At 54.5% G+C, this 26,887-nt stretch overlaps 2 protein-coding genes across 2 annotated transcripts; both read left to right on the forward strand.

Annotated features, from left to right (window-relative positions):
• Positions 1-770: 770 nt before the first annotated feature.
• Positions 771-12,126, forward strand: SYPL2 (synaptophysin like 2; the record flags this gene model as incomplete). Its single annotated transcript, XM_084243263.1, has 6 exons — positions 771-824; positions 981-1,055; positions 8,264-8,388; positions 9,426-9,627; positions 10,510-10,701; positions 11,980-12,126. 6 exons carry the CDS (start codon positions 771-773, stop codon positions 12,124-12,126), a joined length of 795 nt encoding a protein of 264 aa, XP_084099389.1.
• A 4,378-nt stretch (positions 12,127-16,504) lies between these two features.
• On the forward strand, positions 16,505-25,389 carry ATXN7L2 (ataxin 7 like 2; the record flags this gene model as incomplete). The annotated part of the gene is given in 13 exon segments (XM_084242451.1): positions 16,505-16,631; positions 18,515-18,580; positions 18,955-19,059; positions 19,464-19,674; positions 19,954-20,240; positions 20,857-20,939; positions 21,256-21,509; positions 22,328-22,526; positions 22,638-22,759; positions 23,560-24,349; positions 24,667-24,687; positions 24,689-24,730; positions 25,375-25,389. Coding segments are annotated over 13 exon segments (2,322 nt in total).
• Between the last annotated feature and the right edge of the window lie 1,498 nt (positions 25,390-26,887).

The following is a 26,887-nucleotide window of genomic DNA, read 5'->3' on the forward strand; positions in this document are numbered from 1 at the left end:
GAGTTTGTGCTTTTAAAGATTAGTAACTTTTAAATCACTAACATGCAAATACTTTTTGTTATTTAAAAAAAAAAAAAGGAAAGCGGCACCTAACTAGAAAGAATAAAAAGTGAGCAATTTGTATTCTACTGCCTTCCATTCCTCTGAAGATTTTGGAAGTAGTTTGTGAACAATAAACTTGGGAACCTCATTTCAGCACCGACGACAGTGCCTTGCGAAAATCCTCCTAGGTTCTGGGTATCAGGGTGTGGAAAGGGACCGCAGCGAAAGATAAACCAGGAGCCGGTGCGTCCCAGCGCACCAGGTTCGCCTTCCCCACCTGGGCGGCGTCTCCCTCGGGACGGGCCCTGGCGGCGTCTGGCCGCGCCCGGAGCCCCCTCGCGGCGGCCTGGGGTGGACGCCCCGGGGCCCTTTAAGGAGCCCCGCGGCCGAGCCCCGCGCGCAGGGGGCGGGAGGCAGCGCCCGCGCCCGCGCCGCCACGTGACTCGGCTGCCAAGTTCGCTGGCGAGTTTGACAGGAGTTTGCAGCGGACTCGGGGGCTTTCTGCGGCCAGCTGGGCAGCGCGGCGGCCGCGGCCTCCGCCAGCCCGAGCAGCAGCGCGCCCGCGCCCCGGCCCGCCAGCCTGGATCCCGCGCCGCCGCGGGCCGCCAGCGCCCCGGGACCGCTCGCCTCGCCCCGCGCGGCTCCGCAGCCCCCAGCGCCCCCGCGGTCGCTGCAGCCGCCCGGCCCGGGAGCCGAGACCCCCCGCGCCCCGGCCGCGCCGCGCCAGCATGTCCTCGACGGAGAGCGCGGGCCGCGCCGCGGACAAGTCGCCGCGCCAGCAGGTACGCCCCGCGCCCCGGCGCGCTCCCCCGAGGGTCTCCACCTGCGCGCCGGGGCCGGCCCGTACCCGCCCCCTGTGCCCCTGTGAGTGAGGAGACCAAGGCCGGGGCGCTCTCTCGCCCCCCCGCCGCCCTGACCCCCGCCCGCTCTCCCCGCAGGTGGACCGCCTGCTCGTGGGGCTGCGCTGGCGGCGGCTGGAGGAGCCGCTGGGCTTCATCAAAGTTCTCCAGTGGGTGAGTAGCTGCCCCGACCGCCGGCTATTTCGGGAACCTAGGCTGTGACGCTGACCCCAAGCAATCTTGGCCGGGGTGGGGGGTGGGGAGGTGCTGCCACCACGGAAGGGTGCATCCCCCCCCCGCAACAGGTGGGCGGGGGAGGGGAGCGCTGGGTGGCTTCTCCAGCCCTTGATGGCAAGAGGGTGAGGACCAAGGCATGTGGAGGCCCGGATTCGGCCCTTCTATGTGCAAGGAGCCTTTGCCGAGGGCGCTCACATTTCATCCGGGCAAGCGGACCCGGGTGTAACCTTTCCAGAACTCTGATCCTGCACATACCACTCCTTGGCCGCGGGGCCGGGGTGGGGGGGGGGGCGGGGGGAGGGGGGGTAGGACAAGAGGGACGAGGTCCGCTCTCCACCACTAGCAAAGCCACAGAGGGCAAAGGAAAGGAGGCAGGCGATGGAAATTACGGTGCTCCCCCAAACACCAGAACCTGACTGACCCTACAGGTGGACTCAGGGAACAGGGTCCTGGCTGGCAGTACCCCTGTTGAGGTCATTGGAGTAATAATGTAGGTTCCTGTAACTGAGACTGGGACTGGGTGGGTGGCTGCAGGGAGGGAGATGGAGGGTGAATGAATGAAGTTCAAGACTCTGAGATTCAATAAAAGAAAAAATATCAAGACAGAATAAAAATTAGTGTGGCTAAAATGTGTCCTGTGGAATAAGGTAGAACATCGAAGTGGGAAGCTGGAGCCCTGGTTCCAACCCTGGATCTGCCTTTTCCAGCTATGTGACCTTCAGCCAGTCACTTCTTTAAAGGGTAGTTTCCAATATTAGTCAAATGTTGATCAGATCACCCCAGGGTCACTTTATGCTCCAAGTAGGTTGACCCATGCCTGTTAGAAATGCTAGAATATCACTTTTCAATAGACTTACCCTGGAGCCTTGAAGAAATCACTCTTCCATGGCCTCATTTTCCCCTTTAATGATGTGGGTGAAATATCTTCTTGCCTCACTGGTACATTGAGACATTGATATAGTCTCTGTCCTTCCCATACCCCAGTAAGCTGTGTAAAAGTTAGGGTTGTAGACAGGGGCAGTCACTCTCAAATAATTTAAGTCATAATGCGTTTAGAGCACCATCATAAAATAAATTTAAGTTAGACAATTCACATATCAAATTAAGTGAGCACTTAATTCATGTGCTCTCAGCACAAAATCCAGCTAGGGAATAAGTCACCATAATACCAAGGACTGTGTTCTAAAGGATTTGTAACTCACTGGAGATAGGAGTTAGCACTGTCACAAATTTCTAAATCACTGTTTGAATGAGAATCAATAAATCTGGAATTCAGGGACAATAATTCATTTGAGGTTATCTCTGGATATCTGAGACCCTGACTGGGGTTACAGGCCAGCCTAGGGAGCACCCATGTGCAAATTCTGGCACCTGGTGGGGACTTTCCACTCTCCCTACTGCCTCAAGAGCAGTAGTACCAAGTGCTGACATAGCTCTTTCAAATACCCTCACTTCCCCATTTGACTCACTACTTGAGTACCAGAGGGGACCACATAGCACTGATATTAAGACTTCATGGGACTGCAATCCAGAACTAGGGAGCCATTTCGAGTTATCCAGAGGAGCAGAACCTGAAATGTAGAAGTACTATTTTATCATTAAACTAGACAAATGGATGTAAGAGATATCTGAGAGAGACTGTTAAGAGACGAGGGAAACAATGAAGGTATTGAAGTTATTAGATCATGGAATCACCTTTTTTGGGGGGGACTCTAAAAAGTGTGGTCTTCAACACTCTCCTCAACCTTCCCACCCCCAATGCCCTCAATGTTTCTATAAAGACTGCACAAAGCAATATCTAGGGAAATTATTCGGTCTCCTCCAAAGGTCAGCATTGATATCCTAAGAATTAAGACTGTTTGGCTTTTTGATCCTCACCTTCTTACAGAGGGGTTATGTCTTTCTCTCATCATTCCACGGGCCGGAGCTAGAGTATGAACTCAGCTTCCATTCAAATGGTAGCATCCTAAGGAGCCGTATTACTGCCATCCTGCTGGCCTGATTCAGAGTGTGAGCTTTACTTGCCCTGAGCCTCTGTAGATGAGCTGATATGAAAGTACGCAGGAGCTGGCACCCAAAATAACAGGGAAAATGTCATTTGGGACAGTCACTTATTTTCTGCTTGGAGGGATCAAAACCTCCTGAAAACAAAGTGGAGTGGGGACCACAAATCTTGCAGTTACTGTAATGATCATTGAAAACTTTCATTGTCATTATTTCCAAAAGGCAATGATTTTACTGGAACCCTGCTGAGCAGAAAGTAATGTCATTCTGTTACTAATCAGGAGCTTGGCTTAGAGTGTCTTTTGAAAACTCAGCCATTAAGTAATCTTACCTCAATTCCAATTCTGGAGTCTTGTTAAGTCTCCATTAACCCAGTGAAATATCATGGGCATAGATGAATTACTGGATAACTAACTTTTTGAAATGCAGGAAAAAAGGGAGGATTGGAGGTTACATGGCTTTGGTTAAAATTCAGTCTCCTCTGCTTTCTAGCTGTGAAACCTAGGGCAGGGGACAAAATCTTTATTTGCATGCTCCACTTCTGTAAATGGGGGTCAGACCTGCGTCAGGGCTCACTGGGAGGATTACGGAGAGAGCATCTGTAAAGCATCCAAGCATTGAGGAAGACCACAGTCCACGGTGAGACTCACAGTCCAGAAGGAATTCAGTGAGTGTGGCTCCCTTTGCTCCTATTTCTGAACCTCCTCTCTCCCCTAACTTTCCCCCTTACACAGACTGTCAGCGAGACTCGTCCTTTGGTGAGATTATTCAAATATCACTGCCAACTCCTCACTTTAAGGATAAGGGACTAGATTATTCAAACCCTGTTCCCATAAGAAGTCATATTATCGGTAACTGGGTGTGCCCCTGATCATTAATTAATCTTCAGAGTGTCCAAATCACTTATTTGGCCCGGGGGCCTCTGTAATGAAAACAAGCTATTTTAACAAGTGTGGGGAATGCAAATGAGTCCACACAAGCCCTCAGAGTCCATACAAGCCATGACATGCTTGTGGAAGTAGGATTTGGGGGGCAGAATTTGTCTTCTTTGTGCCCTGCACTTTAACTGGGGATGGTAATGTTCTCCGGACCGACACGGGATTATCACCAACAAACAAGTCAGCACCAACCTCATCCCTCCACTGGCAAGGTTATTCTAGCATCTTTCCAAAAGAGTTACAGAAGCTGGAGGAGGCAGCGACGGGGGACAGTCTATGACCACTCACTGTCCCTAGAAATCAGCTCCAGAAGAAGAAAGGCCTAGAAAGGCAGCAGCATTCCTTCACTCCTCGGCTCCTGTTCTTTATGGCCAGTTTACTCAACTCAGAGTCTGGTGCGTGGTGAGAGGGGTGGCTTCAGTTTTTCCCTGCTCTTCCCTGGGGCTCAGTCACCTGGCAAAGTTAGGGAAGAAAGCACATCTGGTGCAGAAAGATGGAGGGGACTGGAAGAGGGTGTCTTTTTCTGCTCCTATATAAAGGTGTGGGCAACTTCCTTCCTTCTTACAATACTCCCTGCAAACAGTAGATTTTCTTTTCTTTTTTTCAGCTTCTGTGATGACGTGTTTTATTTTGCTTTTTGAGCATGACACGCTTCTCTCAGGATGTAAACTCTTGAGAGCAGGCAATGGGTCTTACACATCTTGATGTCTCTAGCACCTGGCACAAAATAACTGGGCAATAACTATTTTTTTTTTTAATTAACAAGAACCAGGGTATAGGCCAGATGCGAGGGAGGGTGAGAGGATTCACCAGAGACAGAGCAGGGAACAGAACAGGCAGACTGAAATACACTGCTGAGGGGAGCAGTGGGCGAGGCAGGAGAGGGCTGCCGCGCCATGTGGGCTGCTCCCTGGCTGGCCGATATCGAACTGGTGCTGCAGAGGCTTCGAACAGCTTCACAATGCTGTGCTCAACCGCCTGCGCCACCAGGGGAGGCCCAACAATTTGTTAATTAATGAGTGAGTAGAGGAGAAAGAGCACCGGACAGGGAATCAGGAGACATTAATGCTCAGCCTGGTTTTCACAGTGGCTAAAAGTGACCTTGGAAAAGTCTGACTGTGTGAAGTCCAAATTTAATCATATATTCTGGCTAATGAATTATGGAAGGTATTTAAAGGTGCCTGATGTTAAAAGAATCAGAAGAGAAGAGAAAACAGTTAATATCGAAGTTATGGTGGGTATAGTTTATCCTCTGAGGAATCACAAAGCAAAGGTTAAGAGTTTCCGAAGCTCAAGGTTATCATCAAGACAAAGCAGAACTTTCAGCAATGATGGAAAAGTTCTAAAATTGTGTCCTCCGATATGATACCTGCTAGTCACAAGCGACTCTTGAGCATGTGAAACATGGCTAGGGTGACTGACCAACTAAATTTAAAATTGTATTTAATTTTAGTTAATTTAAGTGCAAATAGCCACAGTTGCCTACAGCTAAGTGATGGCTAGTGCAACTCCAGAGGATGAGCCCTTTGAAGGCAGAGATTTTTTTCGCTTCTGTTCACTGGTAGATAATAGTGCCTAGAACAGTGCCTGGCACATAGAAACCTCTCACAACTACTTCCAATCAGAGCAAGGTGGCAACCCCAGCCTGGGGACCAAGGCACAGGGGTCAAGCCAAACTGGTCTAAGGTTACTGACTCTTGGAGCTGGAGAAGGAAGACAATAATTATGAACAACTACACTGTTGGCTCTTTTTTTTTTCTTTTTTTTTTTTTTTTGTGTGTGGGGCCCTCGCCAGTGGCCGGGGAACCAACCAGCACTGCAGAGGCTGGGGGCAGCCTCGCAGCCCTGCGCTCAACCACTGCACCCCCAGGGGAGGCCCTCTTTTATTTTTTTTTTAAGATTTATTTATTTTTATACAAGAACCGGGGTACAGGCCAGATGTGTGGGATGGTGAGAGGATTCACTGGAGACAGAGCGGGGAACACAACAGGCAGACTGACTGAAATACACTGCTGAGGGGAGCAGCGGGCAAGACAGGAGAGGTCTGCTTTGCCATGTGGGATTCTCGCCAGCCGGGAATGAACCCACACTGCAGAGGCTTCGGACAGCTTCACAGTGTGGCACTCAACTGCCTGCGCCACCAGGGAGGCCCTACACTGGTGGCTCTTAACTCTGGTTCCATGTCCAAGTAAATCAGGGAAGGTGTTGAAATGCAAATTCCCAGGCTCCACAGGGATGGCCTAAATCAGTCCCAGAGGTGGGGATCTGGGAATGGATATTGGAAACACTAGGTGTTTCCCCAGGGGAGGTTCTAGAGAAATTATACCATTCCTTTCCTGGATGTTTTTTAAATGGAGACAGTCTCATTTGTCTGAACGAAACCTCCTGGAAACAGACAGGTGTCCATTATGACCTTTAGACAGGGGTCGATAACTGCAGGATGAAGAAGATCTGCCAGGCCAGGCAAAGCAAGGCGGGGTAGTGGCACCGGATACCACTCAGGGGCAGAGCGCAGCTGCTGGCAAGCCCAGCCAAGAGAAGGCTGCTGGCGTTATCCTCAGAGGGAGGGAATTAGGGAGCTGGAAAAGGCCTCTAGAGATCTCCTCCAAACCCCTCATTTCTCAGATGAGAAGAAAACTGAGACTCAAGAGCGCAAGTGACTTATTAGAGGTCACCTAGCTAATGAGTGACAGGGCCAGGACTAGAACCCAGATTTCTAGACACTAGTCCAGGTCCCTTTTCATATCAAGCATTAGCAAAATAACATGCCTCCAACCGTTCTAAACTCTGGCTGCAGGACTGGGACATAGATTAGCAGTCTCATAGGTGCTTAATGTCCAAGCCGGAGAGAAACCTCACAGAAAAGCTCACTGCTTAGTAAGAATGAGCACAGCATGTACAAGCCCCTGGGAAGTGCACGGGAAACTGGACCTGAACAGGATGGTGTGGGAGGAGAAGAGATTCCGGTTTCTCACCTCCTTTTCGAACAGAAGTATGTTTCCCCAGAAAGATATTTGAAAATCATAGGATGAAGGAATTTCATTTCACTCAAGACAGGAGCTTTAGCAAAATATGATGAAAGGTGGAGGGGAAAGCAATTCAAGTGATCTGAAATGCTTCTGCTTCTTAACACTGAGAGATGGCAGCATCCACAGCTCACAAAGGAAAACACCACTGGGGAAATAGCAGAGGCTGATAAGACAAGTCGGGGTATTTTCCTCTGGGCTTGAGCCAGATCTGTCAGCATCAACCCTGCCCGGACTGAGGCTGAAAGGACACGTGCCTCTGGGGGAAGAGGAGGGAGGCTGGCAGCACCTTAGGGCAGCAGCGTGGCCTCTGCCTGCGTGGCCCCTTTGAGAGCTTGTTAGGAGTTGCCCCTCCAGCTACATCTCCACTGAGGCAGAAGCCACTGGAAATTAGCAATAAAGTGACTGCTTCAAAAGGAAAATAGAAAGAATTCCTTGTGTATCTGATCTAGGTTGATGTAGGGGAATGTATTTCTAGGGTGCCTCTCCCTTGGGGAGGAAATGCAAGTCCAGCGTTGAGATCGGAGTTTCCAGAAGCTTAAATTTCTCTGTGTCAGTTACCACCTTAAGGAGGTTTTCTGTGGTCCCCCATGCTGCACCCAACAAGGAGACTGTCTCCTGTCTCCTCTCTTCATCTTCCTCCCCAGGCACCACTCAAAGTCAACCTTACTTTATGCACTTGGCTATTAGGTCCTGTGCAGCGGACACAGCAACCTGTGCAGTGGACACAGCACCCTGAGGCTGGGCGCCTGCCCAGGAGGAACCTGATTTTTTTTTTAAGATTTATTTATTTATGCATACAAGAGCTGGAATGCAGGCCAGAGGTGTTGGGGGGCGAGAGGATTCTCCAGAGACAGAGTGGGGAACAGAACAGGCAGATTGACCGAAATACACTGCTGAGGGGAGCAGTGGGCAAGGCAGGAGAGGGCTGCCGCGCCATGTGGGCTGCTCCCTGGCTGGCCAGGAATTGAACCCACACTGCAGAGGCTGCTGACAGCTTCATAGCACTGCACTCAACCCTCTGCGCCACCGGGGAGGCCCAGGAGGAAACTGATTAAAGGGAATCATGTCCCCGACTCATAACTGCATGGGCTGAGTGTCAGAGGACAATTTGAAAGGGATTTAGCTGGGCCATTTGAGGCCTTCTCACACTCAACAAAGCTTCACTCTCCCTCAGCTCTTTGCTATTTTCGCCTTCGGGTCCTGCGGCTCCTACAGCGGGGAGACAGGAGCAATGGTCCGCTGCAACAACGAAGCCAAGGATGTGAGCTCCATCATTGTTTTGTTCGGCTATCCCTTCAGGTGAGCAGGAGTTGGTTCTGCCCCTCCCAACCTCCACCCCCGCTCCCCCCCCCCACCTCCCACTGGACTAGCAGGACCTGCTTGGTCTCTTTCTCTTCCAGACACCTATAGACCATGTGTTGTATGTGTTACTCCAGATTCAAATAGAACTGCAAGACTGGGGTCTGTTCTGCCCTTTAGGAACCCCAGACACCCTGATGAGAGAAAAACATACGAGAAGCTCAGCTAGTCATTATGTTAATGTCCCAGTCCATGTGACCGCTAGCTAACTACAGCTCCTAGAGAAAGAACCCAGGCCATGTGGGATGGAGGCAAGGAGTCAGGGCAGGTTGGGCAGGTCTCTCTGACCCTCAACAGCCTCCTCCCTGCCTTGGAGGTAAGGAAGCTTGTTATCACTAAGATCCTAAAGGTTGGATGTGGGGTGTTTACCTGGTACCACCAGAACATAAGGAGGCTCACCTGACCAGGAGGAAGAAGGTTCCTTTTTCCTAGCTCCTACAGGAGCTTAGGAAGGGGAAATCCAAGTGTTCAGGGAAAGGAGATAATACTCAACTTTCCAGAAATTCCTAGTGCCAGAGCTAAGTTTGCTTTACTCTCTTTATTTTGTCTAATATGGTCTCACTGGGGTTCCAACCTTGACCTGGTCACCGTGGGCCTGTGTTTTCCCGGGGCTGAATGAGGCTCATCTGCTGGTTTGGCTGCCAGAAATGGCTGGACAATGTGTTCAGAGTGGCTGTGACCTAAGGGGCCCTGGAGCTCCTTGGACATACATCATCACCGTCTCTGAGCAGGGTGGATGAATGCGGGGTCATGGTCGAATGGGACAGAGAGTGTGACCAGAATTCCAGGGAAGCTCCTCTCTTGACTTTGGGGTTCTCTCCAGATACAATTTCCACCCCCCCAACACGCCCCCTTTTGTCTCAGCAAGAGTCCCAGAGTGAGAGCTAATACCAGACTACTTCCGGGGCAAGGGCAACCCCCTGCTTCCCCAGGGAAAGGATGCCCCAGCTCAAGATGGCCTCTCCTGCCACCTGCAGGTTGAACCGGGTCCAATATGAGATGCCCCTCTGTGACGAGGACTCCACCTCCAAGACCATGAACCTCATGGGGGACTTCTCTGCCCCCGCGGAGTTCTTCGTGACCCTGGGCATCTTTTCCTTCTTCTACACCATGGCCGCGCTGGTCCTCTACCTGCGCTTCCACATGCTCTACGCGGAGAACAAGCGCTTCCCGCTGGTGGTGAGTGGGCCAGGAAGGTGGGGTGGAGAAGCTGAGGAGACGCAGGTTCTGGGGCCGAGCTAGAGGGGACAACAGTCACGAGGGCTTTCCTGGATCCCTGACACCCACCTGTGGGACCTCCAGAATCTCCCTTCCTCCCTTCACTCTCAGGGCCCTGCCTCTGATAGCCTCCCACCACCGTCCCTGCTCTCAGAAGCACAACGGCAGGATCAGGAACAGGCTCTGCAGTCAGACTGCCCAGGTTCAAATCCCTGCACTGCTCCCTACTAGCTGTGTGCTCTTGTGCTCTTGGACAAGTAACTTACCCTCTGGAACCCTCAGTTTTCTCAGCTATAAAATGGGGATCATACCTATCTCATAGCATTTTAGGAAAAAAAAATGAAAATGCCTGTAAGATATCTGGTACATGTGCGCCAGAATAACTGTTAGCTATTGTTAATATGTCTCCCCTTTACTCTTTCCTACCCCAGGCATACAAAGTAGAAGGGGTGCTATAGGGGACCTCATGTATCTAACAGTCTGCCCTCACTCTGTAAACCAGTTGTAGCTGAGCAATGATGAACAATGGAAAGGCTGGGGGGTGCAGGTGAGAAGTGGAAGCTTAAGTGTCACTTGGGTTTGGGGTGACACTGATCTGCAGATGCTGTCGCCTGTCCTCAGTTCAAAAGGCACGGGCAGGGGTAACCCAGAAGGCAAGATCCCTTTGGTGGTAATGCACAGAATCCCCAGGGTGAGCTAGACTTCCTGAGCACTATGTGTGGGATACAATGGGAAGAAGCAGCTTTCCTGGGACCCCAGAATCACAGCACATGACAGGAGAAAAGAAAAGAGGAATCATGGGACCCTCGCTGAGAGTATTTCCTGTCCCTCCGCTCCCCCCAGGACTTCTGTGTGACAGTCTCCTTCACCTTCTTCTGGCTGGTAGCTGCAGCTGCCTGGGGCAAGGGCCTCAGTGACATCAAGGGGGCCACGCGGCCATCCAGCCTGACTGCAGCCATGTCCGTGTGCCATGGAGAGGAAGCCGTGTGCAGTGCCGGGGCCACGCCCTCCATGGGGCTGGCCAACATCTCCGTGGTGAGACCTGTGTCCACGGAAGGGGTTTGGGGGAGGCTGCGCTGTTCTGGCTGCTCAGTCCTGTCCCGATTAGCAGGTTCTGAGAGGAACAGAGAGGGTATCCTTATAGGTAGTATCCCCAGCACCTGGAGCTGGTGCCCCCTGTACCTAAGCCTGGCTGCTTGCCCCCCGGCTGGCCCTGAGAAAGCATTTTGGGTGGGGGAACCCAAGAGACACTTAGGCTGCTGTTCCTCCTTCTGTGCTCTGCCTTCCCAGTTCCTCTCCCTTCTCCCCTTCTCTGTGACTGCCTCCCACCCTTCCTGCCACACATGGGCCCATGGGCGGGGGTGGGGGAGCATAGGGCTGTGGCCGGCACCAAAGCTGGGAGCCCACCCAGAGTGAGTGAGAAGCAGTTCACTGTCACTCAGGTCTCCAGCTGAAAAGGGGTTATGGGCCAGTGGTGGGGCCAGCGAGTATGCGCATGTATGGCCATGCCAATTGTTAGAACATCACACTAGTTCCAGCCACCTCATCTCCACCCTCCAAATGGCCTAGACCCCCTCGGGGCCCAGCAATTAAAGGGTATAAGGACCAGTACACCAGGGAAACTTCCAGACCTTACTGAAACCTTACTAACAGATGTATCCCCCCAACATTTTATTGTAAAAGTTTTCACACATACAGAAAGTTGAAAGAATTTTACAACAAACACCCTCACCCTCATCACCTGAACTATACCATTAATATTTTACTCAGTTTGCTTTATCACATCTCTCTCTGCCTCTTTCCATCCATCAATCCATTTTTAATGCATTTCACAGTGAACTGCCGACCTCTGTACACATCCCCCTAAATACTTCTTGCTGATAATGTGTTTAATATTTGGAAGACAAGTTCAAGGACAGCCCTGCCTGGGTCTGGGGCTCTAGGGAAGGAGCACCTTGGACAGCTCTGGCCACACCCACCCTGCGGTAGGCAGGCGGGGCTGCACTGTACTGTGGGAACTGCTTCTTGAGTGTAGTGGCACTTCCTTCTCCTTGCCCTGCGTTACACAATGCTCTACTCCAGGGGCCAGATTCCTCTAGCAACCAAGCCATAACTTGAGTGCATGCTATAGACAGAGTTAGACACTTTCACTGGGGAGCCCCTTCGTGGGTGATGGCGTGCACCCCACCTCTACTTCCAGTTGTCTTAGTCCTAATCCTCCTGGCCTCTTCTGCCTCCCCACAAGGCACTCGCCCACTCTGTTCCCAACATGCCTCTTTACTATTCTCACAAACTTCCCTGCTGTCTTTGCAGCTCTTCGGCTTTATCAACTTCTTCCTTTGGGCCGGGAACTGTTGGTTTGTGTTCAAGGAGACCCCATGGCATGGGCAGGGCCAGGGCCAGGACCAGGGCCCCAGCCAGGAGAGTGCAGCTGAGCAGGGAGCGGTGGAGAAGCAGTAAGCAGCCCCACTGCTGCTCCTGAACCAACGAAAGAACCAAGCGAAAGAACCAAGCGGACAGCACCTCTTCTACCACCTCGGCTTCCAGGACCTCCCTCTCCCTCCTCTAGCTTCCCTCCCTCCCGGCATTCTGGGCTTTGAGCTTTGAGATGTGGTTGGGTGGGCAGGCCCCAACTGTTGGAAACCTCCCTGTGATTTCCTATCCCTCCTTTTGCTGAAGCCCTGGATGGCAGGAGCTCGGTACTTCCTGTCTATTCCCTGGACCTGGGCATCCTGTGGTCTTATGCACACTCTCACAGTCTCTGAGAACCAGCCTCTGCAGTAAGTGCGGGCTGGGGGGCAGGAGACCAGAATCTCGAGACTATACCTGGTATCCACTTCTATCAACCTGTCCAGTTCCAATAAAAGTGGGGGTAGGGGAGATGGGCTGGCAGCCTTTGCCCCGGTTCTTTGCATGGAGGACCCACTGGTAGTTTGACGGCCCTTCTTCAGCTGCTGTCAGCCAGCCCCCGTGTCTCACTGATCTCCAGTCAGCCTCAGCTCAGTGCGCTTTCCACTTTCCCTGCGGCCTCTGCTTGCCCACAGAGCCTACCATAAGAAAACCTGGGAAGCCAGCTAGCCCAGAAAGCCCTTCAGAGGGTCCTTATCAGGCCTGGACTCAGTGGGGAGAGCAGATAAACTGCAACTGAGTTGTGACTTCAAGAAACCAAAGCCAGGGAATTTGCTGGATGATCAGTTTCTTCTGTTCTCTCAGCCCTCCCACCACCCCAGGGGGGCACTTTCTACAACACTCTAAGCTCATCCTTGCCCTCGGAACTCTGTCCCTTCCTCCCTGTCTGTCTTGGGCTTGATCTCACACTTGGGGCACGAGATGAGAGGTCGGGTGGCGTCTCCATTCAGATGTCCTACTCCCTGCCCCAGCCTCTGAGCTTTGAGTCTGAGGCATTCAAGAGCCTCGTGAGGTCTGTCCAGGCCTCTTTCATTCCCGGGGGCCAGGCAGGGGCTTTGGAAGGGCCCGAAGGATCATCAGAGGCCAAGTTGCCCCGAGCCCCAGGACATGGAGAGGTGGTTGGGTGGGCAGGCCCTCACTCTCTGCTCATTTCCCCCTCACCCCACCCCTCCCACTGCTCCTTCTCTGGCCCTTCTTTCAAACTTCCCCATTTCACCTTTATGAAAGGACAAGCCCTTTCCCTTTGCCTTTCTCATCCTCCCTGGCTGCCTCCTCCCTCCCCGGCGCTATCCTCTCCCCAGTCCAGGGCGGGCCGATGCTTGTGGTGCTTCTTCACTTCGGGACCCAGTTCCATATTTGTCTTTAGTGTGTCTCCTCTTCTGACACCCCCTTCAGTCCTTCCCTGCACCCCAGAGCCTGAGAGTCTGGGCTGAGCGCCATTTGCCCCCTGCTCAGCTCACAACACTTCAGTCTGCCCTGGCCAGAGGGCTGCCCAGGGAAGGACAAAGAAGGAAGAATCCAGCCATTTTCCAATCCAGTGCCAATCTGCTTATCATCCCCAAAGTGAATGTGCCCTGTGCCAATCTCAGGACGAAGTCAGTCCGTCCAACCTCCCTTCCTCCCTAATGCCATTCATAGCAACATGTGCCTTATGGGGGCACCCAGGAGTCAGGACCTATGACTTCAGGCCAATCAATTCTTTTTGGGTCAGCGTTTACCCATTTGACAGGGGGGAGTATGAGATTTACTTTCCCAAATGTTCCAGAGTCCTTCAGTGAAGAATTAGGCTTGTTTAATTTTTTTTTCTTTTTTTTAATTTTTGGGGAAGGGATTTAGAGAGGAAAGAGAGCTGGGGATGACAGTGTATCTAAGTTTGGAACTCTGTCCTGAGCTGTCCCCATGGTTAGTCAAGGACAAGGGGACACAGATTTGCCTATAGCTCCAGAGACACAAAGAACAAAGAGGTGACCTTCATTTTCCTTCAGGCTGGCCCCCATGAGGGTCTGTGAGCAGCTTCTACTAGAACTTTGGATTCTGTGTATGAATTTATAATTTTTTTGGAAACGTGATGGAAAAGTGTTCTTACTTGGGGGTAGAAGCTAGCAACTGACTCTTCAGCTAGGGGAGGGAGGTAGAAAGTAAGCAGTAACACACTCCTGCCAAAGACTCTTCCTAGAGCAAAGAGGGCTCTTGCTCCTCATCAAGAGGTGGGCCTGCTCTCAGCCAAAAGAGCCTTGATTTAGACTATGGCCTTTCTTTATGGCCACCCTAAGAGGAAAGGCCATTTGACCTCATTACCTCCAGAGGGCTGTCCTGGGCCAAGTGCCCTGGGAAGGGCTGTCCTCAGAAAACTGACTCATGTCCCTTCCAACCAGGGCTGGCATCACGGCTTTGCCTAGTGGGGCCCAAGGTAGGGGAAGGTATCAGGTTTCTCCAACTGCTGCAGGAGGCCAATAGGCGGGGCACTTGCTCTTTGCTCAAGTAAACTGACCTTGCCAAAGAGCCCACCTAGGACCTTTCCTGAACATGAGTTTCCCCCATCATGGTCACAGGTCTCTTACCTACAGGATTGCAGGTCAGGGTTGAGGGGAGAATGTTGCATGTTGTTTTCTGGTGCTTGTTATTACAAATTTGAATAAACAGTGCTTCGAGCATTTGCCATAAAGGAGCCAAGATTGGAACCTTTCTGGATATTTTTTTTTTCTCTTCCTCCCCATGCTTTAAGTTCTTGGACAAATGTCAGCATTTCCAAGACCTCACCCCACTCTTCTCTACACTGCACCCCAGCTGCAATAGAGTCTGCAGGCTGAGGAGCTGTCCCTGGCAGGCCCCAGTTGGGTAGCGACTCCTCTTTTGGTGACACCAATTAGTCCAAAGTAACTGAGACTCATTAGCAAATTTGGAGCAAACTCAAAAGGCGAGAGATAATGGCTCCCACAATGCTGTTTCCATTTGCTCTCCTCCCATCTGTGACCCAGACACACTTCCTGTCAGGAGTTGAGGGCCATATGCTTTGCCCTCTTTAACTATAAGGTTCTTGCTGAACAAACTTGCACCTCTATCTCCCTTCTGACAGTGACATGCTACATTTACACTCCCTAGAAAAATACACTTGGGTACAACATTACATTCAATTTTGCTAGGTTCCTGGACTCCCTGAGGAATATTGGTGGTGCTCGGGTTAAGAACCTCTGCCCTCAGAGATTATCCTTGAAGTACTAAAACCTTCCCTTGGTGGAAATGAAAAGAAAGTGAGGTCTGAAAGTCACAGACCTTGCCTTATCTGCCTCCAATTAGGTTTCCCCTTAGAAAATTACCTCTTTTATGATGCGGTGGTGGTGGTGGTGATGGGGGACAGGCTTTTGTCTCTTGATTTTGTGAGGATGGATGGGAAGAAATGGCATCAGCTGAAATGGGTGATTGAGGTATTTCCCAGACCTTAGCAAGGAAAATGACAGATCTGATGAGAAATCTCCTTATGCTGAAGCACTGTAGCAGCCCTTCCAGCAGAGAAAATATTTATTAGAAAAAGAAGCCAAAGTGATGGATGGAGTCAGGGTCTAGCCAGGGTTTGGGAAGAGGCGGTACGGGGTATCGATTGCAGATCTAAGGGATGTGTGTGTGTGTGTGTGTGTGTGTGTGTGTGTGTGTGTGTAAGACGCATCAGCAGAGATGCTGCAAACACCAGCAGCATCAGGGCCACCCCAGTTCCGGGGCTGGCGCTGGCTCGGAGACAGCCTTCTGTCATCCTGACAGGTGATCTTGGTCAGCTCAGCCAGGTCCTCCCCGAATCCAGACAGCGCCGGTCTAACTCTGCTCTGCATCAGGGCAGCATGGGTTTCCCACAGTAGAGACACAACACGCGAGCGGAGAACCCTCCCCCAATGCAACCCCTGTGTCCTTCAGCACATCCTACAGACTCCCTCCCCTTGCCCTTCTGATTCACAGCACCCACCTCCCTGCACCTACCCTATTCGATCTACAGGGGAGCGGAGTCGCTTCGTGGCCGCCAGCCCAGGAAGGGGCGCCAGCCAGCTGGCGGAGGCACAGCTTAGAGGGGCGTCTTGGGCAGAGAGGTTTGGGGTTGGGCTGTGCGTGCAATGAGCTTGGGAGAGTGAGCGGGCAGCACAAAGAATGTGTGCACGAGGGTTAAGAGGGGAGGTCGTGGGGCTTTGGGGTCTCTTGCCCCCGCAATTGTGCATTTCGGAGGTGCTCTTCGCTGGCAGCTCGGTAGGCAGCAGGATTCCCTAGAAAACTACATTTCCCAACAGGCTTTGCAGCAGGGAGGGTGCGGGGCAGGCAACCGGCGCTGCGCTTGCGCAGAGCGAGCGGCCCGGTGGGCGGGAGGGGGGAGGCGTGCCCGCGGCGGGGCAGCAGGGAGGGGGCCGCGCGGCGGCGGCGCCGGGGCGGGCGCGCGTCCGCGGCGGTGATGGCGGTGCGTGAACGCGCGGCGGCAGCAATGGCCGCTCTGGAGCGGCGGGTGCCGAGTCTCGATGACTTCGCGGGACAGAGCTGGAGCTCGTGGGTGGAGCGGGCCGAGCTGCCCGTGGCCGACGGTGAGTGAAGCCCCCCTAGAGTCCGAGGACCCCAGCGCTGTCTCCCCTCCCCCCCTCCGGGTCCCCGCCAGCAGAGGGGAGCAGCCGACGGGAGCCGCCGTCCGGCTCCCCGGCCCCCCAAACAAAGGACCCGCCGGGTCCTAGTGCCCGCCCGCTCCGCCACCCGCGCGCCCCCGGGTCCTAGCGCCGGCGCGCCGCCCGCAGCCCACCCTGCCCACCTCTGCTGCTGCCCGTGCCCAGTACCTGCCCCCGCAGCTGCTGGCCTCTGGTTCTCTCCTTGTCTGCGGGCCTCCGGCTTCCGCCCCTCCTGCACCTGCCCTGGGCTTTCCCCATCCGCAACAGTGCTCTCCACGTGTTTCCCACGCACCCCACTTCTGTACCCCCCTGCCAGCCCCCCTTGTTCCTTCGCCTTCAACCCCGCACCTCCTGCTCCTTTTTGGCTTTTGCCTGCCGGCTGCAGTGCTACTGGACCCCCGCCTGCTCTGCATCAGTTCGTCAGTCCATCCATCTATCCATTCTCCCTTCCTCCCTCATTCAGTCCACCCATCCATGCCTCCAATCCTCTGTCCTTTCCCGGGCCTCTTGCCCTGCCTCTTGGCTCTCTCCCCTGACCCCCACCTTCTCTAGGCCCGTGAGTGGCTTTGGTGAGTGAGCTGACAACCCCTTCTCCTGATCTTTGTCTCCTGGGCCCCAGGGGGCACCTGGCCTCGTGGCCTTTGAGGTGACAGCAGGCATCACGCCCCAGAAGAAGTTTGCAAGTGAGAAGAGGTGGAGGAGGAGACCGCATGGAGCAGTCTCTGATGACACTTGTTCTCCTCTGAGACGTCTGACTCCCAGCTGGGTTCTGTCCATCTCTGCATTTTAACAGACTGAAGAGTGGGAGCTGCCCCTTGTCTCTTGCATGCCTAGCCCACCACCCCTCATAGCTGGAGATTATATAAGATGGATAACAATCTTCTCACCCTAGAAAGGAGCAAATCTGTTAGTAGCCAGCAGAAGCAGACCTGAGTGGCAGCCGGGGCCACCCCTGGACTTTCCCATGCTGGGTGGGCAAGGATGGGGCCATTGTCAGGGTCTGGGTGCATTGAGAACCGGAAATGGAATCAGACGGGTTTGGTGACTCAGAATTGATTTTTTTTTCCAAGGGACAGGGAGGGGGCGTAGAAGAGGGAGGGGAGAGGAGTAAGGTAGGGGGATGGGGAAAGAGCTGCTTTGCACAGCTAAGATGTTTTTGTCATCAACCCAGAAACTGAGGTACAAGGGCAGCCCTTGGTCAGAGCCCTCCTAAGGAGGGGAAAGGCTGGCTTAGCTGATCAAGGGGACTTTGAAGATGTCAGAGGTCCCCAAAGGCAGCAGTTTCTCTGTTTTGTGGCCATCCTATCAGCACAGGAGGTGAGAAGCTGGGTGTGACTGTGATCATGCCATGATAATGCAGGTGGAACCAGATTGAGTTCATGGGTATGAGGACCTGGGAGAGTATCTCTTTGGGATGCTGCAGAGTAGCAGAAAGGACCCCCATGTGAGAAATCTCAACAAGGGGCTCAGGGATTAATATGTTAAGGACTGTTTTCCATTTAGATGGGGAGGCAGGCCACCATCACCTAACTCATCAGTAGTTGAACCCTGACCTGCACCTTGGAATGAGGGTCCATACGAAAGTTGGCTGGGTCCCTCCTAATGGGGCCAGCTCATTTCCAGAGGTAGCAGGTGAAGGAAGAATGAGCATTTGAGAATGACCCACTCAGAGATTCTCCAAGGGCCCTGAGCACCAGGAGCGTGTCAGGGAGTGTGGGCTTCTTGCTGCCCAGCTGTAGACCCTGGGTGGGGAGTCGATGGGGCTACTGGCAAGGGAGCAGTCCTTCTGAACTGTGTTTCTCCTCCAGGGGCTGAGCTGGAGGAGAGTAACAAAAGCACGAAGAAGTTGGATGCCATGACCCTCATTAAAGAAGGTGGGAGTCAACACACATTTGAGCTGGGTCCCAGGGCACACGGGACCACCTTCCCCACTTCTACCACATCCCAGCAGGAGCTGGCTGCTGGAAGCAGCAGTCTGGGGATCCAGTTGATAGTTCTGAGGCAGCCCAGTGCCTGGGCTTCTGGAACCTGCTGTGGGAGATCTTGTCATAGGGGGTTGGTGCCCACTCACCCGAAGCCCCTGTTTTTTGGGGACAGGTTATACTGAACTCTGGAAGTGGGGAGCTCCAGCATAAAACTTGTCAGCCGGGAGGGCAAGTATCTTCTAAGAGGGGGTGGGAGCACACCGTGATCTTATGGGAAACCCTGGCGTCCCCAGCCCCAGTGATAAGGGCTTCTGTCGTTGCAGACATGTCCATCTTCGGGCACTGCCCTGCCCATGACGACTTCTATTTGGTTGTGTGTAACCACTGCAGCCAAGTGGTGAAGCCTCAAGCTTTCCAGAAGCACTGCGGTGAGGGGAGCCGTAGGGAGGAGATAGTAGGGGACAGGGGAAGGTGGATCATGGAACTCTGAGGACTGGGTCAGTTGGGAGGTCATGTGGATAAAGGAGGGAGGTGCTGAGGATAGGAAGGTCCTGGCGGGCAAGTTCAGGGGATTGTGGTGGGTTGGGGTTATTGTTTGAGCAGACTTGTAGCACCTAGTGGAGGTAAGGGAAGAGCTAAGAGAATCAGGAAGTAGGTCCTGGAATTGTGAGTCTTGAAGGCTCAAATTCAGATGGGGAGAAAGTAAATTTGAAATCTAAGCTACGGGAACTCCAGAGTTGCTGAAGCGAGTCTGTGAGCAGGGCGAGGAGACTGTGGATGGAGGCAGTTGGTACCACTCACCCTAATTACTTTCTCCACCTCCTGGTGACAGAAAGAAGACATGGGCCCCTCAGCAAGCTTTACGCCCGGGCCCCACCCCCACCTCCAGCCCCTGCCAGCTCTCAGAAATGCCATGTAGTGAATGGGCAGGGCCCAGCCTGTAGGGCCCCAGGTTCCACCAAAACCTCCTCCAGGGAGAAGGGCCAGGGGTCCCGGAGCCGCAGCCACCAGCCTCCCGAGAAAACTCAGAAGGACAACCTTTGGTAAGGAGAGGCTGGAGACCCCCCAGACCGGCCTTGGCCCTAGCCCGGGGAGGGCTGAGGCAGATGGAGACAGCTGCGGGGCAGTGGGCACTGCTCACAGCCGGAGACAGCCACCTCTGTCTGTGGCTCCCTTTCATGGGCTCCAGGGGATGGGGTCTCCTTCCCCTGTGATCTGTACCCCAGCTGGAGCCTACCCAAGTTCTGGGGCCCGAAAAGAGATTCCAGTACGCCAGACCCAGCATCCTTGCCCCGCAGCCCACACCCTCTCTCTATGTGTAGCCTTTTCGTGCCTGTGGTGAATTTGGAGAAGATGTCCAGTCTCCCGAAGCCCGATGGACATGGAATCAGGGTGGCCCCGCCCTCTGCTTTCCTCAGCCAGCCGGGTGGCCTCACCAAGGACTCCCCTGCAAAAACCCCCATGGTGCCCCCTTCTAAGGAACCTCCTGGCAGAGAAAGCATCGAGATAACCCCCAGCGAGGGCCTCAGTCACCGAGTGGAAGGCAGCCCCCCTGAAAAGGAGCCTGGCGGGGCCAGACTGCCCCCCAAAACCCACCGGAAGATGGCTCGTGAGTAGTTGCTGTCTTGGGTGTCAGGAAAGCCCAGAGGGGACTCCTTTGTCCTTGGGCCTCACTGGGGGGCAGGGTGGGCGGGAAGGAGTGGCGGGCCTGGGCTCATAGGTTGCCGGGGTCCAGGAGCGCGTGGCCACTCTCAGACATGCACATATACTGCTTGCGCTCTGGGCGCGTCTCTGCAGCCCAGGTCCCTGGCAAGGTGAAGGGAGCTTATGCCCAATCAGATGAAATTATTCTTTCTCACCTTGGGCTGTGACCTTTTAGGTCTTTCCTCATCTAGACCCAAGGCACTAGACGCATGTCCCACATCTGGTTTCCCTGATACCCCAGATGCCTGCGACTCTTACTGTCTCTTAATATGTGTTGCTCTGTTTTGGGCTTAGAGTGTCCAAAGGCAGTGCCTGAGCTGGGTGTAGGGACGGGGCTGGTTCTTGCAGAACTGCTGATGCCCAGAGGAGTTTCTCTGGAAGGCGTAGCCCCAGATTGAGGGCTAGAGGGCCCTTCAGCTGACGGCCCAGCTCTTTCCAGGCCTTTGGTTAGAAGAAGGCAGATCTTCCTGTGGGCCTCCTGGAAATGACCTTGGGGTTCATGGGGACCTCTTTCCTCACAGGGAAGGAGTGCGACCTCAACAGGCAGTGTGGGGTAATAAATCCAGAGACCAAAAAGATCTGTACCCGCCTGCTCACCTGCAAGGTAACCCCGACTCCCACTGCACAGTGAGGGAGGACAGCATAGACCTGGGCCCTGGGCAAGAAGCGGGATTAAGATGTGGAAGATCCAGCTCAGGGATGGGGATTAAGCCCAGACCAGGTGAAGGTCTGGGGGCTGCCCCCAGTGCGCCCATGGTGGGGGCAGCAATTATGGGGTGACTTCTATATCCCCCCATCCCAAAGGAGAGTTCTGGCCCTGTGCGGGAGTAAAACATCCACAAACACACGCTCCCTTGCTCCCCACTTGCCCAGGCCAGGCTCAGCTCACATGTCCTTCCCTCCACCTGGTTGTATTCTAGATCCACTCGGTGCACCAGCGCCGGGAGGTGCAGGGACGGGCCAAGGACTTCGATGTGCTAGTAGCAGAGCTGAAGGCCAACTCCCGAAAAGGGGAATCTCCCAAGGAGAAGAGCCCAGGGCGAAAGGAGCCAGCTCTCGAGCGCCCCTCCCAGGAACCTCCTTCTTCAGTCCAGGTTATGGCAGTGGCAGCTGCTCCCAGCAGCGCCTTCTCTGCTCGTGCCAAGCAGACCTACCCATACTGTGCACTGCCCAGGTATGTCCAGGCTCCAGCCCCCATCTCACCAGGGGACGCTTGGCCCCAAACCATCAGGGACCCCTGGAGACAGGCCCAGGGACTGGCCTGAAAGATGCTGCTCACTCGGCCCTGAGTGTGGGGGGGTACCTGGGGTCCTTGGCAGTGGTGCAGAAGTGGGCCATTCCCGATTCCTAACTAAGCGCACCCCAGCCTCTTTAGAGTGTGCCAGATCCAGCACCCGGGATAAAAACAGTTCCCCAACTGCTTCTGACAGACCAAAACTTGTATTTGGGGAGCCGAAAGGGTCAGGGTCCTGGGTGAGGCAGTCCTACTGTGTATTCATTCACTGGCCCCTTCGTGTGCAGAGGCTGCGCTGGACCCCGGGGAGAGCCTGCCTTGCCGAAGGAGACACACACGCATCTCTGCCTGTAACACGAAGGGCAGACACGAAACACAGGCTCAGCTCCCAGACAGGCTCACAGGAATATGTGATGCAAGAAGGGGGTTGAGAAAATTGACGGGGCTGACCAGAGCTGGGTGCAGTTAAACTCAGAAGATTATCTGGAGGAGGCGAATCTGGAGCAGATTTCCCCCCTGAGGAGGCAGGGCCTGGGAAGTGAAGGGGACTGGGGAGACAATCCCTTGGGAGCTGTGGCCCCTGATCTTTCTGGCTCTTACTCTGTGAGCTCTGCTGTTCTCTCCCTTCCTGTCCTCCTTCCTCTTTGTCTGCCCATCAGGGTGTCTGCCCTGGCTTCTCGAGCTTGGCGGGTTCAGGGACACCCCCACCCTGACCCACTCCCATTGCATCCCCCTTACATCCCCTTTGGCCCTTGCAGGTCCCGGGCCTCCTCTGAGAGTGAGTTGGATGATGAAGGCCCCTGTGGTGCTGATGGGGACCCAGGCCTGTTTCCCTTCCCCCTGCCCCGGGGTGGGGCCCAGGGCTCCAGCGAGGACAGTGAGGAGGAGGGGACCTCTGATGACCCCCATCTCGCCCCTGACTGCCATTTTGCAACCCGGCCCCCACGGCCACAGGCGGTAAGGACCTGGGGCAGGGGTCTAGGGTGGGGGGGGAGGTCAGATCCTATGTGCAGGGACCGTCCCTGCATCTCAGGCCTCTCTAGCCATGTACCTTCCCTCTGCCTCCAGTTCTGTACGTTTGGGAGCCGGCTGGTGAGTCCAGGATGCTACGTGTTTAGCCGCCGGCTGGACCGGTTCTGCTCAGCACTGAGCTCCATGCTGGAGCGGCACCTAAGCTCCCACATGTGGAAGTGAGTCTCTCTTTTTTTTTTTTAAAAAAAGATTGATTTATTTATGTATATAAGAGCTGGGGTACAGGCCAGAGATGTGGGGGGGGGGGGTGTGTGTGTGAGAGGATTCACCCGAGACAGAGTGGGGATCAGAACAGGCAGATCGACTGAAGTACACTGCTGAGGGGAGCAGCTGGCATGATGGGAGAGGTCTGCTGCGCCATGTGGGTTGCTCCCTGGCCAGCCGGGGATGGAACTCATGCTGCAGAGGCTGCGATTGCTTCATAGTGCGGTGCTTAACCCCTTGCGCCACCAGGGAGGCCCCTGGAAGTGAGTCACTTGAGCCTGGAATATCCCTTCTTAGGCTCCAGGCATACACGGCCTTCAGAAGCCCCAATTCTTTACATACCCGGAGCCGTAGCTTGGCTGTTTGCCAGGAGGACCTCAGACAGAATGAAGAGGAGGTGGGCAGCCTGGCAGTGTGCAGCTGGGCTGAGGCATGGCCTGACCACCATGGGTGTTCTGGGAGTGGATCTTGACTTTTCTTCCAGTGTCTTCAGGGTGATTAGGGGTCGGGGAATACCCAAACTGAAATTTAAAATGAGATTCTTTGTGGTTCTATATACTAGTTCTCATACTCTGCACCCAGTCATTCCTGCCTGCATCTTCTTCCTAACCCTCAGTTCCAGCGTCTCCCAGCAGATGGCAGCAGCGCGCGGCTCTGTGGGCCGTTTCTAGGTGGGGTTGAGAGACGGGTGTGTGTTGGTGTGGGGAGGCTCTCTTGTTTGCTTAGCATCACAGTGGCTTCCTTTTTGCTGCAGGAAAATACCACCGGCAGCGGATCCTCCGTCCCACCTTGTCAGCTCCCCCCTATCTGCTCCCCTGAGCCCATCTTCCTCGGGCAGCTGTCCCCGCCTTCCAGGCCCACCCCCCAGACCTGCCTGCCCAGCCTCCATACCCCCCACCAAGGACAGCCTTGTCCCCAGCTACCCTGCAGGCTCCCCCAGTGTGGCAGCTGCCTGCAGCCAGGCAGAGTGCATTGGTGGGAGCCAGGCCATCACCTCACCACTGCCTGCCAACACGCCGTCCCCGTCCTTCAGCAAGCTCCCACCTTCGAAGGCCAGCAAGTCTTCCAAAGGCAAGGACGGGGTCGAGGTGGAGGCCCCTTCTCGAAAGCGAAAGCTCTCCCCTGGCCCCACCACCTTCAAACGGACCTGCATCCTGGAGCCCACTGGAAAAGGCAAACCCTCTGGCTGCCGGGGCCTCTCAACCAAGACTAAAACAGCCCTGGGCATGGGGCTTAATGGGACGGTGGGGCCACGAGTGAAGCGGGCGGGGCCCCTGGACTGTCGGGGCTCCCCTCACCCTCCCATGCCAGTCAAGGCTTCTCAGCTGGACAACCGGGGAACGGCTGGACACCCAGCCAAGTCCCTGCCGACCAACTGTCTCTCTGAGGAGGTAGCAAAGAAGCGGAAAAACTTGGCCACTTACTGCCGGCCAGTGAAGACCAAGCACTGCCAGGCTGGTGCCCCTGCCGACGCGGCCTGCTCTGTGCGCCGCAAGAAGCCGGGCCCGGCCCTGGCCTTTGAGGAGAAGTGCTCCACACTGAAGGTACCAGCTCAGCTCCCTGAAGAGCATGCACAGCGGAGGGTCAGGAAGGAAGAGGGTGGAGTTCACAGTGGGAACCTGAACCCAGAGAAGGTGCTAGTGAACGGTTGTGCATGGAGGGAAAGAAAGGGAAAGATGACAGAGTTCCTGGACCGTCTTTAGGGAGAGGTGGGTTTTAGCTAGGGGATCCTAACTTGCCCCCTGGGCCTTTCCCTACCCTCAGCCCTCTCTCCGGCTAAGGAGATGCTGCCTCTCCCCCAGCCCCACTTTTGCTTTAACCAAAAGGCCTTTTTCTGAATTGACTGTGGCCCCGACTCCAGGAACTGGAGCCCCTGTCCCCTGAAGGAAATGAAGTTGGACTCCATGAGTTCTGATAAGAAAGCTGTGGGTGGTGGGCTTGAGCTTGGGACCTTGAGCTGTGGCCTGATAGAATGGGCAGGTGGTGGGCGGGCGGGTCTTTTTCCTTGGTTCTGTCTCTGAGCATCAGGGCATGGAAGGGCAGGGACACAACTCAAGGTCCACAAATGCATGTGTGCCCACCTTGCACATGTGCTCACTTCCAGGTTTTCAGGTGCCAGGCAAGTTCTCCAGGGTTTCTGGTAAAGCCAGCAGCCAGGTTTATGTGCCTCTTCTGATGGGAGCCCTGGAGTAGCATGCTATGGGCTATCCATATGATCTCAGCCAGGAGGTACTTGTTGGAGGTGGGAAGGGGGGAGGCCTTCCTGGTTTAGGCACCAGCCAGATGCATACCAACTCCTTTGGCACCCATATGAGAGGAGTGAGTTTGACAGTTGCCCAGGGTCTCAGTGTGTGGGGGTGGGTGGGTGGGTGCACGTGCACACGTGTGCATGGTGTTTTCCAGGCCGCCCCTGCTGGGCTGACATCCATCATCCCTCTTGCCCAGCTTTCCTCTCCAGGCCAGGAGGAGGAAATCAAGTGTTAGCTCTAATGGCCCCCACAGTTCACTGGGTAGGAGGACTGGTAGGCCCTCAGCCTGACCCTGTCTCTTGCCTCTTGTCTTCCTGCAGTCAAAAGCCCATTAACGAGAAAGTGCCTGCCCACTGCGATGGAGCCGCCAGCACCTCCTCCCCTCCAGATCCGGGCCCCAGGCTACTGCCGCTTTTTATAACTTTATATTATTTTTTTTAAGAAAAAAAAAAAAAACCTCTTTAAAATACCTCAAGACTGTCTCCCTGGTCTGTTGCTGCTAAGAAAATATAAAAACAGAAACATAGAAGAGGAAGGGGGAAAATGTAACAAAATAAGTGTCCTTACTGTCCCCAACTGCACTCCCCGGGAGGCTGAGATATAGGCAGCCAGACGTGCGACAAGCTTGCCTGCAAAAGCCTCTTGAGCTCATATAATTTTGTCCTTTTAAACAGTGTGAAAGTGGCTGGGGTTTGTATCATTCGGGGAGTCTTCTCTCCGGATAGGATGATGAGGTATGTGGCTCTGACTGAGCACAGCTCCCCGGAACTGAGCCAACTCTAGTTCCACTGGGAAGGGCGATGTCTTCCAGGGAGGGAGCCACACCTCTGGCCTTACTCTTGGGTCTTTGCCCTGAGGGTCTGTGGGAGTCAGCTGGTGACCCCTTTCTGGTCTTCCAACAGTCCTGGGCCTCTGCCCAGTCTCCAGATTATTGCCTCATTTTCTGGAGCTGTTCGTGCCCGGCCTGTCTCTTAACCAGCAACCTATTTTCCCAATAGAGGGATCCTGAGCTGACTCTTAGGATGTCCCTGAATTCTGTGGGGACAGCCTGTTTTGGTCTCTTGCCCTGGCATGTAGGTTTGCTCATAAGGAAAGGGTGGACCTTCTCCCCGGTAGGACGGTAGGACGCCTGGAGCTGAACCACGCCTGCCTGGGGAGGCAGGAAGGGAATGGTCGCTTACAGAACTTCCTCAGAGTAGGAGGCAGGAGTGTGGGAGGGCCTGGTCCCTCAGGATCACCCGGCTCCCCCAGGCTGAGCAGATGGTGTGGAGGCAGCAAGGGAGGGGAGTGCCCTAGTTCTTCCATTTATCTCACGGGGGACAACTTCTGTGCAGATGGGGGATGAGACAGTTGCCTCTTGCTCTTTTTTAATTCAAGCACAGGGCAGTACTTTTTGGCTTCGTCTTTACCTCCTGCTCTCCTTGCCCTTAGGCGGGGAGGGGTCTTTTTCTCTTAAGACAAAAAGGGACATCAGGTGACTGGACAGCCAGGGAAATCAGTATTTCCAGAAAACGGCTCGTAACACTGCTTTCGCACGCTTGGTTAGGCAGACCGAGTTTGTGACTTGGGTTTGGGGGAGATCACCTGCCATACATGTAATTGCCACCGGCCGCTTGAGGCCTAAGCTCCCGCAGACAAAAAGGAAGACGCGAGGCTGGCCCAAGCAGCAAGCCGGCCCCGAACCCGGGTCTCGTGCTCTTCTGCCCCCGGCCCCCAGGGGGCGCTGTGGGCGCGGCCGCCGCGTCCCGGGGCGGAGCCTCTGCGCGGCCGCGGCGCCTCCGCTGCGCAAACCCGGAAGAGCGCGCGGCGGCTGAGCGCCGGCCCGGCCCGGCC

This window comes from Talpa europaea, assembly GCF_964194135.1.
Source record: "Talpa europaea genome assembly, chromosome: 9".
Classification (NCBI taxonomy): domain Eukaryota; kingdom Metazoa; phylum Chordata; class Mammalia; order Eulipotyphla; family Talpidae; genus Talpa; species Talpa europaea.